Source organism: Hippocampus zosterae, chromosome 11 (assembly GCF_025434085.1).
Source record: "Hippocampus zosterae strain Florida chromosome 11, ASM2543408v3, whole genome shotgun sequence".
Lineage (NCBI taxonomy): Eukaryota > Metazoa > Chordata > Actinopteri > Syngnathiformes > Syngnathidae > Hippocampus > Hippocampus zosterae.
The window spans coordinates 6,722,483-6,743,237 of record NC_067461.1 but is presented as its reverse complement, the minus strand read 5'-3'; the positions used below and the strand labels follow the sequence as shown (position 1 = coordinate 6,743,237).

The 20,755-nt window shown below is 42.5% G+C and overlaps 2 protein-coding genes across 2 annotated transcripts in view; both read left to right on the top strand.

The window, feature by feature from the left end:
* Positions 1-6,397, top strand: part of pno1 (partner of NOB1 homolog) — a 139,477-nt gene extending 133,080 nt beyond the window's left edge. The window contains exon 6 of the mRNA XM_052080228.1: positions 5,534-6,397. Coding sequence (XP_051936188.1) covers positions 5,534-5,573 — 40 coding nt within the window. The 3' untranslated portion in view covers positions 5,574-6,397. The remainder of the gene's footprint in view (positions 1-5,533) is intronic.
* Positions 6,398-6,607: 210 nt separating this feature from the next.
* Positions 6,608-20,493, top strand: b3gnt2b (UDP-GlcNAc:betaGal beta-1,3-N-acetylglucosaminyltransferase 2b). The gene is made up of 2 exons (XM_052080211.1): positions 6,608-9,991; positions 15,557-20,493. The coding sequence occupies exon 2, from the start codon at positions 15,572-15,574 to the stop codon at positions 16,760-16,762; it is 1,191 nt and encodes a 396-aa protein (XP_051936171.1). The 5' UTR covers positions 6,608-9,991; positions 15,557-15,571; the 3' UTR covers positions 16,763-20,493.
* Positions 20,494-20,755: the final 262 nt, after the last annotated feature.

The following is a 20,755-nucleotide window of genomic DNA, read 5'->3' as shown; positions in this document are numbered from 1 at the left end:
AATAGAGGCCAGGGAAAGGTATACATAAATCATTTCTTCTTTTCTTCAAAAGCAATTGTAAAAACTTAAACATAGATACATGCCGTGTCATTTCATTTTGGACAAATGACTTTTGCCTACAGCATTATGAGTGTGGAGGATGTGGTACAGATACTTTCTGTCAGTATTCAAAAGCGAAATGTGGATAGCTGCTACTCAACTGCAACTATCTGTTACTCCAGCTTGAGGTCTCTACAGTTTGATTTTGATGAGTCATAATGGAAAGCTTCATTGGAACTGCAACTTTGTGTAACTCTAGTTTGACGTCTCTACAATTTGATTTTGATGAGTCATAATTCCAGTTCCAGGTGCCAAAACTTCATTTCACCTCGTTAAAACTTCATTTAATACAACTATGACTAAAATAGCTGATTTTGCACATTTCCTGTTTAAATATATAGGCAAAAAGTGAAGAGCACCTCCCAATGACTCAAGCATCTTTTCTTCCTCACACGACCGCACACACATTTGACAACGCAGACAGTTGTGGCGTGCCCTCATAAAAGAGACATTGCTTGTTTGTCTTTATATTGCCAATATATTTTCATATATTTACCATATGTGCATGTTTTAATCACACATGCACTGCAGATGCTGTCGCTCAACAGTCTGACTAATGTATTTAATGAATATTTCTGACATAATTATCTAAAATGTTGATTGTGGATCGGTAGAATGTAATTGCGGGTATCTGAAATGTTCTGTTTGACGAGGCATAATTGAATTACAGATATGCGCAACACATGCCGTCTCTTAAATGACCCGCCACAGAAGGGGGGATTTACGGCATTTCCATCACGTCATCGAGGCCGCGCCCCTGACCACGCCCATTCAAGTCCCAGATCTCAAATCCGCCGAGCGAGGGTAGAGTCAGGTTTGTTGAAGTAAGCAAGCAAACAAGCAGTCGTCAGCCTCGTCGTCACACTATCGCGGACTTATTCAACTTTCACGGCTCTTTCCGACACTCCGGTTTTATTCTACCTTTTTTTGGATTGTGTTTTTTGGGCAAGGAGCCCGAAGCGAGCAAGTGAGTGTTGGGAGCCCCCGACCTCGAGGAGTTTGTGTTGGGCACCGGGGGAAAGCAGCAGCGTGAGGCGGCGCCCACGAAAAGTAAGCTAACCTACTGGGCAAGGTAATTGTCTCCCTCCTTCAACCTTCAACCTTTTACGCACTTTTGGTTCCCAACAAACGACCGGTGGAGAGAGGAACCGAAAGTAGAAACGGCAGGAAGCATTTTAAAAAGTCCAACGTACTTACTAATAAAACGGGAAGCTGGAAGATTGTCAACAAATGTACCGGGGGGGAAAAAAGTCTACAACGACTCAATGGAGTCACGGAGGCAACGGCGTGACCTAATGGACGATGTTTTCATACCGTTCCAGTATTCCGATCGTTGCATGGCAAAACAACTCTCACTTTCACTTGAAGACAGCTGTTGATCCGCGGCCGATACCAAATAAATGAAGTAGAAAACTGTCGAAACGTTCTTAGTTTAACAAGTGGTTTATCAATATCCAGATGATACGATAATGGAAAATCTAGTGATGGGTGCTGGAGAAGTTTATTATTATTTTGTCAGAAATAAAAATAATCGTTTTGGGAAACAGTGTGTGGTATCGGCCACAGAAAATCTGGTTAAAAAAACCTTCAAATTAGAATAAAACACTATTGATTATTTCTCAATATGACTCCTCGACATTTAAATTTTGTCTAATATTCGAGGAAACCGTTCACATGGATATGTTAACAATCCATTTATAACATGTATCGGCTAAAATTCTGAGGCGTTTTGCAAGTCGATGTCAAAATTACTGTAATATTTCAAACAGTGCCACTTGCCCTAAAAATCAGGTTTACAGTAGGGTAAATAGCGCAAATGGGACAATACCATTGACGTGTAAAATACTCAGTCCTGGAATAAAAAAGGTTTAAATACATTTGTAATACAAATGGATGGGATAAAATTGATTATGTGATGTATTGTCATATTACTCACATGGCCGATATAACTGACCCTATTCAGAATAGACTTGAACTTGTTTTTTTCTGCATATTTTTTTTCCTCTGGAGCATTGACACCTACACAGTGGGTGTGCAAAGTACAAGTCAATGTGCAACAAACAGCACAGATGACATTTCATAAAACAAGAGGAGCCGCTGCGGGTGTCCGTGCCGCCATCAAAAGAAAAGTTAACATAAAATGACAAGATAATATAACACAACACATTAGACACAGACAATTAACCACTTTCCTCCATACACTTTGTTCCCTGAAGCAGTGATAGTTGAAAGAGGAGCGAATCAATGAGTCCTTTTCACCAGTGGATCAAAGACGTCATGCTGCAATGTGCACACGTCTGCTACAAGCTAAGCTCGAAAGCAACAAGAAGCTGTAACATCCATTAATGAAAAAGAGAGATTGTCTCTCTTCTCCTGTTCCATGAAAATCCGCTTCAATTCCAAGCCGCGACTCCCAGCTCCACATACGCATCGGCGCTGACGGTCCTTTCTTCTCATCATCGGCTCCTCAAGCCATGCATCCATCCATCCAGCTGCAGATTGCCCATCAGTACCAACTTTTCCGCTGAACAAAGCGGGGCTGTGAAAATGCCGCCTATTTCAGGCACAAGACACAAGCGCCCGGGGCTGTCCAGCAACGACAGTCAAATGGCGCCGACATTACTCCCAATCAAAATCAGTGCTGGTACACGCGTGCCGTTGAGAAGGCGCAACCACCAAGCACAGATTGTGTGGTTGTGTGGAAAAAGCCATTTAGAGTAGCCATAAATCGCCTTCAACATCTTGACACTCTTGGCACCCCCCCCCCCCCCATCTTTAACTTCAACTCAAAACCTGTGCTGTTCTCAAATCTAAAGTGACGCTCTGCCCCCATCTACAGGAAGCTGTTAGCCATTTCAGACCCAAAGCCTGAATTTCACAGGCAAGCTGGGTGAGACCACATCTCCGCATTGGGAAAAACGCACTTGACGAGTATATTCATTGGTGGCAGTAAACATATGACTTCCGGTTGATAAGTGTCGCGGGGCAACGGCAGGTGGGTTTGCTGATGCTTTAATTAAAGTGTCAAAACAATCCCAACTACAGTGCTAAATAGGCAAGTGAACTCCACCTTGAGAAATCACGTGATGTTTACCGAGATCTCTGCATGTCATAGGGCTATGAAACAGGTGTTCTGATTAACGTGGTCGAGTATGTAAGACGGCAGATCAAATTAGATCACATGACATGTCAACAGTTGACATCTTCAGGCGGAATTCCATTCCGCCTGAAGATGTCCATTGGAAGGACAAAAAAAGTGTCCATGTAAACCTGCTTAGTTAATGATCAAATTAATTGACAACTGTTTGGGTCACTGATTCATAGTTTGAGCCATTAGCTTAATTATCCAAATCCTACTGTTGAGCCTCTCAGCAGTTAAGATTCTCAGATTTAAGTCTTCATCTACATCGTTACTTGGAATTAAAAGTCTTCATCCACGGAAATCCAAACGCTACTGAGAGGGCCCGGTGCAAGAGACATGGAAGAGAGCCGACACTCCGACAGGCAGAAAGTTCGACGTACTGACAGCGGTGTCACGCAGTAATCCAAGATTAAATACCGCTCGACATCAAGTGTACGTGACATAAAAAAAAGGACCAAAGTATAGAAGAGGCACAGAAACTGCATTTCAACTGAAACTTCGAGGAACAAACAGTCACGAGTGCTATTTCCTTAAAAAAAAAACAAGCTTTTTTCTTATCAATGGGAAACTAATATTTGATATGAATATTATGAGCTACGAGAACTGTCAGCGGAAAAATTAAACTTGTGTCACAAGGCACCACTGTTTTACCGTACATATGTCATCGTTTTCACCCTCTGAAGGACATGCTGCCCCATACATCCTTGTCCATTTTCCTCTTTAATAGTGTAAAGGACTCCCCCCCCCCCCACCTTGCTCCCCCCAGCACTCACCTAATGCATGTGGCCTCATAAAGTATTCATCAGCATGACTCCAGACACAGAATTAGGCCCACTTCCAGGAAGGTACAGACAAATAACAGCCAGTAATAAATAATTTTCAGCAGGCCGCTCCGTTCTGGTTACAATAGCTCTCATGTGATGTCATGTTAGTTGTATATCTGAAGTTGATATCTCGGGTACGCTAGTTTGTATTTTAAGGTCACTGGGACGGAGATTTCCATGGGGTGTTGTTATTTTTAGTGACGTCCCATCACGACTGGACTATAAACTATTCCTGATGGCACCAAAACCTGGACTCTGTCTTGAAAAAAAAAAATCTACATCAAAGTAGAAATTTACATGATACAGTGAACCTCTGCAAACAGAAAACCTGCAGTTAATTAATACTACGGCTTAATGATTTTTGGAAAAAAAAATTAAACGAAGATTTGAAACCGGGCAACCGGGTGGATGTGTTTGTCATTGGTATAGTTGTTTTCCATTTCGGTGCCTTATGTGTTTAATTTCAGCGGACTTTCACGATGCATAAAAAGGGAGGCCATTCCTTAACTGAAAATGAATTAAAATGTCACGGAAGTGGTGTTTTGAAGGCTGATAACGGAAACCTGTGAGTGTAGATGGGTTTTGAAATGCTGCTTTTTGCAATTTCCGCAAGTCATCCGAGAGTTCAATATTGGCAGACATGCACGGTATGTCGTGAGATTCTAATCTAAACTTTTGTAATGTAATACTTTACTTTTACTTCCTGCATTGTCATATTATCCCTCATGCCACCCACCCCCCCAAAAAAACCCTACAGCATAAAAAAACAAAAAACGTGGCAAACAACACACAGGTAATGCCGTTATGAATGTGCATTAGCTGCAGTTCTGTTGACATAACCGGAATCCAGGTAGCGATGAACACCAACTAAGTGCATCCCAATTCTCTAATGCAATAAAAAGAGAAGCGCCCTCAAATGGACGCCCCGCTTGTCTTTTGTCTCTGGATCGAAAAGCAAATAGATTTGTGTCCACTATATTTTCATGTTGTGACACAGCAGCTCAGGCAGGCCACCTTCAAGTTGTGCGTCATAAGAAAGTGCCGCTTGCAATCTAACTTAATGAGGGATTTGTCATTAGCAAATGGAATTAGTTTCACACGGTGTGCTGAAACTTTCTTCACGATGGATTTTTGGGGGTGGGGTTGGGGGAGGGTCATGGATGGCAAGGAAAGTCCACAGTCAGCATTTGTTTCTTCGAAAACAGGATATGATGCTTGTGGTCTGTATTTAGCCCAAGTTATTGATGGTGGATGACGCTTACAATCCAAATGGCAACAGATGGAGACTTTAGAAGTGGACGTTTTATTAAGAGACTCGTTAAATAGAAATGAGAAGGCGTAGTTTCAACATCATGGATTTTTTTTTTTGTAATTTAGAATTTCACCATAAATTTGACTCAAGCACCCGTGAGTACGTAGAAGTGTTTTTTTCTGGTGTAACAGGGAAATTGCATTTTTTTTGCAGAAGCAAAGTGCACAGTAGCAGCTCACAAGAACATGAACATTAAACAATTTCATCATCTGTGTACATAATTTACCACTAGGCAATGAGAGCCGCAGTGTAAACGGTAACTGTACACAAATAATAAACGGTGGCTGCCTGAGTATAAAACCTGTACAAATACAGTACTTGATACACAGACGTCATTGAGTCAAAGTAGTATGAATAGTCATCAGCAACTGTACGAGGCAATATCCAAAAGTCGTTCATAGTTTGGAGTCTTCACGACACCATTTAGCCACTTGTTCAATCTGTACCCCTTGAGTTCATTTCATCATGCGCGGACATCGCTCTGGGGTCTTTTTTTTTTAATACTTCCAAACTATGGAAAGCATGTCACTCCGCCGAGAGTCTGACATATTTGAGAAATAATGAAGAAGTGATGTGTATTTTTTGGCCACGTGCCCCCAACCCCCACCAAGGCGCAACCCAAACACATGAGCACACAAGACGAAAATAGAGTCCCGCCCAGCAAATTGACAAAGTGGACAAGTGTCCCCATCCGGGCAGCGCTTCCTGTCAACTCCTCATAGATCCGCAGATAAAACTTGATTGATCTCATCTGCCATTTCCACGTGAAATCTACTGTAAATCTATTATAAGCTTAGCGCTAATGATCTCCGGTCTTCCGCCCTCCTTCCTGTTGCCGTTCCCCGAGGATGCGACTTGTTTAGCTGCTCCAGAGTTCATAAGAAAATGGTGGGGGGAGCATATTGAACTATTTGCTTAGGAACTCATCAGACTGGTTTCGCCGCTAGTCCTTCACTTGTGTACAACTTGTAAAAAAAATCCTTGGACAGAAAGTCCACATCTTGGGGACACCAAAAAGAATAGGTGGCGGGGGTGGACACACATGAAATATTAGACGAAGCAATGAAGGAAACTCCTCCAAATACACATTAGTCAACAGATAAAAATTGTTAAAATTTAAAATGATATCGGAAATCACAAGTATTGAGGGGGGGGGAATATTAAGGGGAAGCAACAAATATTGTGCCAAAAACCCATGAGGAAAAAATATATATTATAAATATATATTTATGTAATAATAATATTTCATCAAAAAATATTTTGAATACACAAACAATGGAAAATATCTTGGGTGGGGGCGGGGCATGTATAGACAAAAATGCAACTGAAAAATGAATCCTAGAAAAAAGATAAAAAGCTTAGAAAACAAATATTTAAAAATACCCGAAAATAAATAGAAATAAAATACAGAAATAAAAGGAAAAAATATTGAAGTCTTAGATGAAAACTACATAAATAGAACCCCCCCAACCCCACATAAACATACCATGAAAAATAAAATTTTACTGAGAGCACAAATATAGATATTAAGAAAAAATCATTTATTACTTCACAGATAAAAGCACATGCAAATGAGGAAGGAAATGATATCAACACAACTTCGGTGTAGGCTCGGCGACGTGCGTGAGTCGTGTCTCCGGGTCAAACCGTATAAATTTGTGCGACGGTGCTGCCAGAGAGTTTGCGTGCACGCACGTTTTCTCGTTCGGATTCCAGTAAGTGGCTCGCACCATACATAGAGATGACCCCGGCCAAGTGGAGTCACGCCGACAAGTATTTGTTGATAATGAGAAATTCCGTTCTATTTAAAAGCGCGGCGGGCGGTCGTTTCGGCAGCTGACGAAACGTTCAGGCACTGGCTTTAGCCGCGTGCTTGAGGATTGATCTTTCTATTGATTGATCCCACACATTAAAATTCACGCCAATTGGGAATACATCACACAGTACAAGTACCTCGGCCCATAAAGTACGCTTCCGTTTATATTGGAGACACTCTGAATACTTTTCATGTGTAATGAACTACAACAAGACCACTAACTGGTTGTTTTGCTTTAAGTTTCTTTGGCTTTATGAAAGCTCCTTCTCTTGGTTGCCGAACCAAACGCAAATAGCACCTGTTCAAGTCCACCTGTGTGTGTGTGTGTGTGTGTGTGTGTGTGTGTGAGACATCAAAAGTGTGAATAATGTCATGGACTGACGGTATTTGGTGCTCCAGCGCCACTTGTCTATTTATGGCGCTGCTGGGCCCACATTCAGCGCCATGGCATCCTCTTCGAGGTCTTTGATCCCACTTAACACCAGTTAATTGCTAGTTGTGCGGATGCGTGCGATAAATTGACACGAAAGGCATGTATGCGGCCCGGGTTTCTTCAGCGTTGACATTCTAGGGAGCTTCTGAGAATGTTGTCAAGACTAACGTACAGTGGGACCTTGACGTACATTTGCCCCAACTTCAAAGTTGTTTTTCAGTCGCCACCGAGTATTTGTTTAATGGGCACAAGCAAATGCGCAAATACAACATGTGAAATAAATACAAGGTGCACGGATTATAGAACAGACGTGAGTTTAGTTGGTGACTGAAGTGGGGGGGGGGGGGGGGGGTTCTGCATAAACACCTTAGTTAATCAGCAACCTTGTTTCCAATCACTGGGATTGGATTGGATTGGATTTGAGAAAGCTGAATTCCAAGCCCGATAAGCTTCCTTTGGTTGAGGAGATCGCATCAGCAAATTCTTTCCCATTCTTGCTTCATGTAAAACTTAAGCTGTGAAACGGTCTGGTCTCACCATTGTCATTTTTTTTACTCTTCATAATGCACCACACTGGTCTGGACTGCTGGCAGGCCAGTCTCACTCTTTCATCACAAAGGTGCATCGTTTTAACATGTGCAGAATGCGGTTTGGCTTTGTTTTGGCACTCATTTCAACATGTTAGCTCTAATTTCACATTCGACATTGGACTTAGACATATTTAATTGTTTTACTTCCTCAATTGTGGATTTAGTGCAATGCTAAAGGTTAGGGTCACTGCTGGCTAACACTGGAGCTAGCGCGGCAGACGAGGAACTCCTTGACCTAGACACCTTTTACCTACAAGGTCTTTAGACCGAGACTGGTTGCACCAGTGCGACCAGCCTTTTAGAAGGGTGGGGGAGGAAGGTTTTAGTGACTCTCTCTACCTCTATGCCAAATGTTTAATATTTGCTTTAATACACTTTCTGTGAACAGAGTCTGACTCTGTTGTACTTATATATTCTTTATTTATCTAAGATACCTTATTTATTGTTCCATATTTCAATGCTAATGTTCAATATTCTTGGGGGGGGGGTTCTTTGTTCTTGCAAAGGATATACTCTAAATTGCTCTATCAAAGTGTTTCCCAACCTTTACTGACTCAAGGCATGAGAAAAAAAATTACGGCGCAGATTTGGCAAAACAGTTCACAGAAAGTGGATGCACAGGTTAATTATGTAACTTCTGTCACCCAATGGAAGAGCATTTGATTGTTCTGGGTCTTGTGACCGGTGGAGATAATTGAACAAAAACATTTTTAATTGGACAGGTTTTTTTTGTCCTTATAACTAACACTGGCTAGTTTCCCGCGACGCATTTGATAATCTTTCACGGCACACTTTTGTGCCATGGCTTACTAGTTGGGCATAACAGCCGCTTAAAAGAACAACATTATTATTGTTATTCATGCTAGTTTTTGGACAAGTGAATCGTTCTAAAAAATAAGATACTGTGACAGGCCTCGCTGAGTGCGCTAGCTAGTGAGACACTGTAACTGCGGATGATGACATATCAATATTACCTTAAAAAAAAGACTGGCAGCAATTTTGTTTAAAAAAAGGAGAGAACATATTAAACTGTGGCGTTGAATGCGATGCAGTGGCAAATTTGGGTATAACTAACTTTTGTGCAAATGCACCGAAGAAAAACAATTGGGCACACCAATGCAACCGGCGCAAGAAATTAGCGAAGACGAGAGGCCTGATCTATCCAGTGGCATTTAGTCAGATCACTTTTCATGAATAAGCCTTTGTGCTTAAAATTTCCTCTTACGTACTTGTAATTGTGGCACAAATCTTGTGCCTCAAGATTAGTGTTTTCTTCCTCCTGAGTGATTTGGAATAAACCTCAGCCACACTGCTACTTTCATTGCACGGATCGTGAATTGACTTGGTGCCATCCTAGCAATAGCCTTGAGCAAACTCTAAGACGTCGACAGTCATTACAAGGTCTGATTGTATTCAAATGATAAAGTCTTTGAAATTGGGAGTGTGCACTGTTTCATTTAATGAAGGGAAGACGCTTGTGTTGAAGCCATCATCACTGTAATCACATCAAGAGGATGATGGGCAAAGTCATTTGTGCCTTCCAGTTCTACCGCTTCCTGTCTCTTTTTTGACGGTCGACATGCTGCTGTTGACTTTGTCGTGGTTTTTTTTTTCTTTTTTCCCCTCCATAGGTTTCGAGCTCACTTGGCAACCACCCACTTTCCCCTCCGGTCCCTCCGTTGGCTGCTCTGGTCCCACAGGGCGGAGATAAGTATGGGGTAAGCGAGCCGAGCAACGACGTTGCGACAAGACGAGGGCCCCGCTCAGCAGCACAGGTAAGACAGCACAATGCATCGTTCTTTACAAAGAGTGCGTGGGCGGGGCTTGAACAGCGAGCTTTAGATGTGTACAAATCACGTGAGCGCGCAGATGAATCAGTGAAATGTATTTCAATGTGGCGGAACTTCCCAGGTCTGGTATTTTTAAATTTGGAATACCGTGAATTGAAACAATACTGGAAGGAATGTACGAGGAATGTTCATTGTGAAGGTTAAATTGTGAAATTTGAAAAAGTAAGATGACAAGTTTGATCGAGGCAATATGTGGGCCGTACTCCTGATCTTCAACCATCAAAAGTAGGACTGGCACAGTGTGTCCAAAAAATATCTTATCGCAATCACGGCCTGTGCAATACGCATACCACAAAGACGTGCAATCATTTTCTTCCAAAACAATGCGGAAAAAGATGTATACCTCTTCCATTAGATAATAAAAATGTCATTTCTTTAGGTGCATGTTAAGTATCGCATTAATATCGAGCGCTACAATCAACATCCACATCGTCTGTTTTGCGAATATCGTGGAGCCCTCATTAAAAGGTGCTATGACCAAAAAATAAAATAAACGCCCCACCTTCCTTTTAACCAACTGCGCACATGAAACGACAACGGTTTTACTACCACTTCTGTTGAAAAAAAAGGAAAAAAAATCTCCACAACTTCTGCTAAGAACCACAAAACGGGAAGCTTACAGATCTGATGTGACAAACTGTTAATCAACACACATAAGTTGTCCACGTGAGTCGAGGTTGCATGTCTCTATTTACGCGCTCGTGTGTCCATGGAGCAATTTCAGGGGCAACATATCGTAAGTGAAGCAACTTCAACAGTTCCGCAGGCGGCTAAAATGAATCGGACGAAAAGATCGAACGAAGATCAGACTGGACCTCATTAAGTGATTGTTGATAAACGGAAACGTAGACATTTTTTTTTTCCTTATTTACAATCAATCAAGCGCTTTGTATTTTGTATTCGTAAGCATTTTTACCTTGCCAAAAAAAAGAGTTTGCAGCATTGCTCGTCACGGTAATTTTGCTGTTCATTCAGCATCTCTCTTCAAATATCTTTAATCTCCTACCGGTGATTAATAAAAATTAAATGCATAATAAGGCGAGACTCATCTATTAACCCCATAAAGTAAATTTCCAAATTGTTCATATTTACAATAAATCCATTACCCAATTATTTAATCAAACAAAAATGTTGAATGTATATGTACACATTTTTATAAATAATACCTTTATTGAATAGAGGGGAAAAAAGAGTATAATAAGGGCATAAAAGTGTAACATTTTTATTCCTTTAAAAAAATTCAATAGATTAATTTGGATGAAATTAGTTTGGAATAAAGTGATTATTAAATTAGGTGATTTGACATTTTACACGGACATTTATTTTCGTTTTATTTCTAAGTCCGCTCACCCATACTTGATCAAATTAAACAAATAAAAGCTTCCCACTTTCCCCTGTCGCGTCGCCGTTCTATGTAAAAGGACCCGTTCCCCCCCACCGCGCTCAACGCCCTGCCTTCAGATGTACTATCAGCGCCGTAAAAAAAAAAAAAAAAAAAGTTTTGTCGGCGCCTGTGTGAAAATGATAAACCGAGCGAGGTGCTTGACAGCCACCAATGTGACTAAACTGAAAGGTGAAGTCCGAGGGGTAAACTCCGGCACTTTCTTCTGAAGCCTAAGTACAGTTATGCAGCCGCTGACTGTTAAATTATGTTGAGCTTGGCACTGCTGGAGTTCAATGAGGCATTGAGAAGCTCCGCTCCTGTCAACATGTTGTTCAGCCGTCGTTTATCGGACTGTCTCCCTGCTCAGGTCTTCAATTCCCAGGAGTCGTCGTCGTGTGTGTGTGTGTGTGTCTGTGTCTGTGTCGGGAACACGAAGGTAATTATCCCGCAGGGAGGAGCCGTTCTGTCAAGAAAAAGGCATGTCTTGTGCTTGTTTTAGCGAATCTGGGCATACACGGTCTGTGCCAGTTGAGCGCTTCGAGACCTGTCGAGAACCACTCAGCCAAAACGAAGCGCGCAAGTCGCGCAGTGTACACTTTGAAAAGACGAGCAGGAGTAGTTGCTTACCGGTAGTTTGTCAAGGGAAACGAGGGATGAGAGTCATGCCGTGCATTGAGAGAAGTGAGGAATGGAAGTCATTTACCGTGTTGGCTTAAACGGGGTTTGTGAGTCCGTCACGGGATCCACCAGGATTTGAGGCCGACCGACGTGGGGCCCAGTGAGTCCCTCATCGACGTCAAACGTAATTTCCGCGTCACAAACGGGGAAAATAAAGAAAACGCACGCGCAAAGTGGTGGTGGGTGAAATCAAAACAATGTGCCTCATACCGTCGAGGTCTACGGGGCTGAAAGGTACGCAGTTAAGTCGTTTAAGTGTAGAAGGTGGAAACGAGGAACAAGTCACGCCGCGTTTAAGGGGGTGAAACCAAGAGCCCGAGTCGTCACATTTTGAAATGTTTCACTCGTAAACTCCAGCTCGACGCCGATGTTTTGAGTTTCTGCTCCGCTGTGTTTACACATAAATGGAGAGGGTGGGAAAAGGAAGGTAAACAAGGATTTGTCAGACTGCAATCTTGTTGCTAGGAGTCCACCGGAGAGGAAGCGGCTTGTTATCCACTTTGATCAATCAGGTGGAGTTTCCTCGATCCCCTCTCCGTGCGCCGGTCGACTCTGCGTTATCGTGTGCAAAGTCGAACGCTAATATGAGCGATGTCTCGGAGCAGCTGCCACACTATTAATTTCACTTTCAGGCAAACCTCCAGGGGGAAGATGATACAACTCGACCAATCGCCGCCAAAATACTCAGAAAACTACGACCGGGTACACACAATGACCACCGGGGTGTTTTTAAAAACGAATCGGGTCAATCAAGCCGACTTTGAAGCCGTTTCACCGCGTGAACATAATGTACGCCAATCAAAGAAGCGCCCAGCGGTGAACAAAATGTCAATACTCAGTGTCGTTTTTGTTGTCGTTTTGTTTTAAAGTGGCTTCCCTAGATTTCTGGAAGCATTTTTCGAAGCAACATCGCCATCTTGCAATGCTCCTCTTCGGAAATACTTTGCAAGCGTCAGCGCTTACCCGCCAAACGGGGCTTGAGAGTTCTGGAAAATCTCAACTGAATTTATAGAGCATGTGTAAAACGACCACAGTGCTGTTCATGGAGCAAAAAGAATTTATACAACAGCAAACAATAAATTAAGACATTGGAAAGCAGAAAAACGCCCCCCCCCCCAAAAAAAAGTCAAGTCTCCTGCTGATTCAAAAGCCAAAGAATAAAAATGAGATTTAAGGCGTGTTTTAAAGATGGGTTGCAGGGGGGGGGGGGGATGATCACTTTTCCCAGAAAAAATGCTGATTCTCATCTTTGTTCCTTTTGCAAAACATGAGCCAGAATTTGGATTCTCGTTTGTTGTGACTGACTACACGATGCGTTCCCCCCCCTCCCCCCCCCTGCTCTGGTTACACAATAACTTTCGAACGCCATGGTTGGTGAATCTTTAAAGGCGCTTCAATTGTTTTATTGTGTTTAGTTTGGACTGCATCCAGACCATTCAGGCTTCGTGCGCACCCGTTCTGACGGAGCACAAGCAAGCACAACTTCGCGAGCACGTCGCGGTTTATTGTGATGCACCCACCGTCAATGACGACATCTCGTTATTGATTTGCGGTGGAATTTGCTCAGACTCCAAACACAATCGGTTGATCATGAGTGAGAGACAAAAGCAGCCATGTTCTGGTGAGTTGAAAAATGAGTCAACGTATCATTGCTTTATTTTATTTTCATTTATTTCAGCACTTTCATGTACAGAAGTTCCACTACTTGTGAAATTAATTGGCACTGGAAGAAATTTCTTAACCAGAAAGTAGAGTTGGCGGGTTTGCCATGTAAATTCCCGAATCCGTTCCAAGGCCCCCAAAATTCTGACCTAAATGTTTTCTAAAGCATCAAAATGCGCCAAAATATGTAACAAATACATGTTACAATTACATTATTGCGCAATAAATGAGCGTTGCGCATCATGTGAAAAACAAAGAATAGTGCTCATTTAACTTTTAACTGCGTCCTCATTGTTTTTTGCCCTCTTCAGTTCATAAGATAAGATAAGATAAGATATTCTTTATTTGTCCCACACTGGGGAAATTTACAGCCTCCAGCAGCAAGAATGTAGGTAGAAAGAAGAAAGAAGAAAAAAAATGTTCTCTCTCAGAAGTTGGTTTTATCCTGGCGTTTTGTCAAGAACTGATCCAAGGACGTTTGTTTTTGTCGGCTTTTAAAAATCCTTCGAAAATATCCAGGGCAAACATCAGCATAGTGAGCGATCGCCTGACTGGTGAACACTTTTGCGGGTGGGTCACATTTACGTAAATCATATCCGGAGCACCTCATGTCCCAAGGGGCGAATAATGAGGACGCCGCATAGACACAGATCGATCTATTTATTTATCTATCGACACATATGGTAGAGGTCCCTCTTAGCCGGAATATTTTCAAAATTGTGCCGGTTTCACCTAGCAACACAAAATTGTTCGGCAAGTGAAATATAAGTTGATCCATAAAGTCGCGAACCGGCGATTCCTCAAGAGACGCAGGAAGTCTGCTGATTTGTTTGTTCGATGAGCGTCTGCTGGAATACAATTTAAATGCCGCCCCTTGAAACCAGATTCAATCACCAGCGTGATATTTGATTCTGATTCCATTTGCTGACTCGCAGAAAGCACGCCCTGACACTGGACTTGATAGTCTGCTATTTTGATTGTGAAGCCATCTTTTGAAGGTAATTTCGGCAATTATCAAGTCAAGTCAAGTCACCAGTATTTATAGAGCACTTTCAAACAGCCATCGCTGCATACAAAGTGCTTTACATGGAGCAATTTAACATATACAACAAACAGTAACGCAGTCTGTAATAAATACGGTAGAAAGCACCAAGCAGTAAAATCAAGAGCAAATCTAAGTCATGCTGAGTCGAACGCCAAAGAATACAAGTGAGTTTTGAGGAGGGCTTTAAAGATGGGCAGCGAGGAGGCTCGCCGAATGTTCAGTGGGAGGTCATTCCAGAGAGAGGGACCAGCAACAGAAAAGGCTCGATCCCCTCTGATCCTCAGTTTAGTTCTTGGTACGTCTAGCAAAGACTGGTCCACAGACCTGAGGCGCCGGGCAGGGGTGTAGGGGCGGATGAGCTCAGAGAGGTAAGGTGGCGCAAGATTATTCAGAGATTTGAAAACAAAGAGGAGGATCTTGAAAATAACTCTAAAATGAATGGGGAGCCAGTGAAGGGATGCCAGAGTAGGAATTATATGCTCCCTCTTACGAGTACCAGTCAAGAGGCGAGCAGCGGCATTCCGGACCAGCTGAAGGCGCTTAATGGAGGACTGGCTGACTCCTTCAGATGAAGCTGTCCAACTGCAATGTTTTGAAAATTCATCCCAGTTAGTCCCCCCGTAGAAATCTGAAAGTTTCAATAAGCCGTCGTTAAAATGACAAAGAAATCGTTTTCGGGTCTTTTTCCAATTGTGAAAATCGGTGCGTTTGGTGTGTTCAGGTGCACGACGGCATCATGGCACTGCTGCGGTTGAGGCTGAAGGTTCTGTTGACTGTGACGATGGTCAACGTCTTCATCTTCATCCTGATCTCCCGACACAACGGGCGGGGCAAGGACTTCCAGGAGAAAGTGCAGGTCCCCTCCAAACCCTTCTGGAATAAGATGACGCCCAGCTCGGGCTACTGGAACCGTCAGCAACAGGTTCTGGACTTCTGGAACAACCCCATCCTCGGCAATCACAGCGGCGCCGACTTCCCCGGTTGGCTCAATGAAACCCGTTTGTCTTTTGAACCCTGCCAGCCGGACACCGGGGTGACCACTCAGGTGAAAGATTACAACTCTCTACCGTTGCGATTCAAGGACTTTCTGCTCTACATGCACTGCCGCTATTACCCGGTTCTGGTAGACCAAGCGGACATCTGCAAGGAGCCGCCCTTCCTGCTGCTAGCTGTCAAGTCCCTGGCGCCGCATTTTGACAGGCGTCAGGCCATACGCCAGTCGTGGGGGAAGGCGGGGGTGGTCGCCAACCGCACCGTGGTGACGGTCTTCCTCCTGGGCCAGACCACATCGGGGGACCACTACCCGGACCTGTCGCCGATGCTAAGCTACGAGAGCGAACGACATCGGGACATCATCCAGTGGTACTACCGGGACTCCTTCTTTAACTTGACTATCAAGGAGGTTCTCTTTCTAGACTGGATACAGACACGTTGCGCCGGTGCCAAATTCGTTTTCAAGGGAGACGATGACGTCTTTGTCAACACCTATGCGATCCTGAGCTTCCTGGATGGGCTGTCGCCGTCCAAAGCTGCGGACCTCTTCGTGGGTGACGTCATCACCAATGCCGGGCCGCACCGGGACAAGAAGGTGAAGTACTTCATCCCGGAGAGCATGTACATCGGCTCGTACCCACCTTACGCCGGCGGCGGCGGCTACCTGTACTCGGCCGGCGTCGCCACCCGCCTGCACGCTACCTCCCGCCGGGTGGCGCTCTACCCCATCGACGACGTCTACACGGGCATGTGCCTGATGAAGGCGGGGCTGGTCCCCGAGAAGCACAAGGGCTTTCGAACCTTCAACATCGAGGAGAAGTACCGGTCCAACCCATGCGCCTACAAGGGCCTGATGCTGGTCCACCCGCGCACGCCGCAGGAGATGATCCAGATCTGGTCCTGGCTCAATCAGCCAGATCTCAACTGCCAGTAGGAAGTGACCAACCCCACCCCTCGACGTCACACCCACCCGAAGGTTAACTTTAGACCATTATTTTGAGTAGAAGAGGGGATGACGTTTAAAAGTTGGCAGCTTGTCATCATGCTCACTTGGAACTTCAGCCCGGAAACGTTTCCTCCTTTGGGAACGGTAGTGGGTTTTTTTTGGTGGGGGGGGGTTGTGTCGTGATTTTACAGTCAGAGTACTCCCACAAATGGTAGATTGATTTTTAATGCACAGTTGTAGGGTTATCCATAACCTCATGTCCTAAGTACAATTCAAAGCTAAATAACATGGTTGCGGGTTAGTGCTTTCCAAACAAAAAGTACTTTTTAGTTTCTCGCATCAGGCCTATCTAAATCTTACCACGTGACTTTTATCAATAAACTGTGTTGTCCTCAATCATTTTTACACTTGAGGGCCCTCTGTATCGACAAGAGGCACTGTGTTTTTTTTTTAATTGATCTTCTCGCTTTGCTGTACAAAGAGCTTCAGCCAAAAGTGTGCCTTTCTTTGGCGCACGTAATTATATGGCTATAACTATTTATAACGCCTTAACACTGTGTCCGCTCTCCACCAGGGGCTCCAGAATGCTGTATTATAGAGGAATGTATACGTGAGAAATTAAACATCAGAACATGGTCAATGTGGACTGTTAACACAATGCTGTCAGTGTCGCCTTGCGAGAAGAGTTTCTGCGAAAATATGCGTATCAGAAATAGATTTAATCACTTATCGACCGGTGCCTTTCGTATGGAGTCCAGCCACTCAACAAAGCAGTGTATATAATTTCATACCACAAAAGGATGATTACATTAGTTTTCGAGCAGTGTCTGGTGTTACCGCTATTCCCTTTCTAGTAGCTGCCGTCCTGCCTATGGTGCTACCTCAGGAGCTGGAAAATCCTCAGGTCATTCCTTATCCTTTGACGTTGAAGTTCAGTTTCAACAAAATTGGCACTTCAGAGACGAGACTAATTTAGCAACCTTTCACACCGAAACGCAGCATCCTGCAAATTTAATGGCATCCGTGTCTGGTCACACCCGAATCCCGGCTTTTCAGCTGTCCATTTTCTTACATTTGCCGTCCTCTCCTTGATCCTACCTCGAAAGCTGGAAAATCTGAAGTATTCTCATTCCATATCCTTTTGCACAGATCTTGGAAGGGATCAAAAAGCATTAGCATAATAACAGTTTCCGAAAATCATAATTTAATGTTTGATGAGAGGGAAACGATCTCAACCTGTCAAGTGTAAGAATGTTTAACCAAAAAAAAAAAAAAAAAGTCCAATTGTAGTTGATAGTTTTCTGAAAAAGTTGAAATATGACATGGGCAACTCTGAAATATGTGGCGCAACTTTGGTACACTCGTAGAACAAACAACATGTTACCTGTGAAACAAAAATGCACTAGTTGACAATTTGTGTTGAGGGTGAAGCACTAAATGTTGCCTAGTTGATCATGTCAAGCACACAATTAATCTTCATTGCCCCAAATGACCTTCAGACTCGCCTAAACACTGTGTACAAATCAGATACTAACCCTCCCAAACGTCGCTAATGCTAATCCTTTCCATTTTCGATCCCTGTAGTCACGTGAATCAATTTATGTGCTTGTCTTGGTTTTCAATACTCAATCACACTACCGGTACTTACCAGTAGAACCCCTCCCCCCTTTAAATCCCACACTATACGTTAGTATGTAGTTAATTCGGAATTAGAAGGACCTGTTGGATATACATGTTAGATTCGGGGCAGATGTCAGATTTCGGAGTGGAAGTGACTTGTCACAGATGCTAGCTGTTAAATATACAGTTTATGTACAGCACCTAATACTGCGTAATAGTCCGAAATTGTCACGCTTCTGAGATGGAAATTACCGTTATTGCTAGTGCTAATTATTTTGATTTCCTATGTATGCACGACCATAAATAATGATTTAAACACCCACACCTCTTGTTTTATGTGCTCACACTACTTGGAAAGATAAACCCATAAAAATTCCTTGCGCGTAGTTATTTCAGAATAAAAAAAAAGATTGATCCATAATGGAATTTTGGCAAATTTTACTTTAAAAATTGCCTTAATGCTTAGTTGCTGGATACACTCGGTGTCATGTATGCGCTTTATGTATGTAGCGGTAGCACTGTGTTAAAGTCCAAGATATTAACATTGACAAGATGTAAATCAAGTCCCGCCATCGTTAATGCTAATCCTTCCGGTTTCCAATATATGTGCTTTTATATATCCATATGAGTTTATACACGCACATTGGTTGTTGGTGTTCACACTACTTAAAAATAAAAACGATGAGATACACTAGCGTGTTATTTCAGAATCTGAAGAAACAGACTTTTTCGGAATTTGGCTCAAGTTACAACTTTGAATTTTTAAAAAATGGCTTGTTGCTCGGTGCACCAAATGTTGCATGAAAGTCTGAAGGTAATCATCCTTGGGTGGAAACCAAATCACAACATTGCTAATGCCTTCCCATTTCTAATATATGCGCAAGTGTAATTCATGAATTCACACGCACATATCTCGGTGCTTCTTTTTAAACGCACTACTTTATGTTTTTATTTTTAAGCGCTAGAATATACTGTACGTTGGGGTGTTATTTTGGAATCGGAAGGATGGATTTGACATACGGAAAGGTTGAGATTTGTACTGATTTCCGATAAAACTGCGTGGTGATTTATCGCTGACTTGTTAGAGACGCTAGGTGTCAATTAGCTTGACTTGTCCTCAGTATTACCAATATGAAAAATCAAAACATTTTAAAAAGCTGTTGATTGGCTGTGTCGAAGTGGGTCACGATTAGGGCACCACCTGCTGGTCAGGTTGGTCAATCTGAGCTGCTGTAAAGATGAGTGGTTAGCCTGTTTTTTGTTTTCATTAAGTATCACCGTATTTATTTTCTTTCCAACATAGGACAATCACGAGTTGTTGGATTTCTATTCAAAATAACGGTGAATTAAGAACACCGTTTTGATTCTTTTTGTGCGTTGAGAGGATATTGTTTCCTGTCACGATTACTTGAAATGTTTACGTTCAGTGATCGCTGCTTCTGTCAAAAGTTTAAAAAAAAAACCAAGGCGCTTGCTGTTTCTTAGCTAGTTTTTTTTCTTGTTTTGTGACGTAAAGACACTGGTATTCGCAATTTGTTGTGTGAGGTTGAAGATTAAGAAATTGATATTCAGTGTAATGCTGGATGTTCAAAGAGTACGCTATTTGCATGAATTAAGTTTCATATTTAGGGTGAAATTCCACCTGCCTTTTTGCTAGTGTACAGAAGGAACTATTTTAAAAGGAAAGCTGCACTCAGGTTAAAGACCAATGAATTTGTTCATCAAAAGATGACAGGTGTGCTTATATGAACTAGAAATGGGATACGATATGATATTGTGATACCGACCGACGATTGTGATATTGGTGTTTTTTAGGAGGAATCAAAAGGCAAATGAGACAGTAACGATACGACTATTTGCTTTATCAATACTGTAGCGATATCAATACGATATGGACCGATATCAGTATTTTGTCCTGCCTCTAGTTCCAAAGTTATCGCAGACCAAATCTGTGCCTGATGTTTGTGGTTTGGATGTGTCAAAGATGAAATGTGTGACTGCTTTTTATCATTTAGATTCTTCCAGTAATTGTGTCATTTGTTTTTAAATACAGTATCCTGTGTTTTTATTGCGCCACCAATAAACTGAAGACATCGGAAGATTCTGCCCTGCTTTTTTTTAATACTTCATTTATGACTTAAGATAAAACCTCAGATTTTTTTCTTTTCGCAAAAAATAAAATAGATTTTCAATTTTGCTTATGGACAAACAATATGACTGACATTCAAAACAAGTTATACTTTTTTCATTTTATTGTTTTTGTTGATCGAATGTGCCTTCTATTTTCGATTGTATTCGCCCTCCCCACCCCCATAGAAAAAAGTGAATGACATTGACATTGAACACAACGGTTTTTGCTTT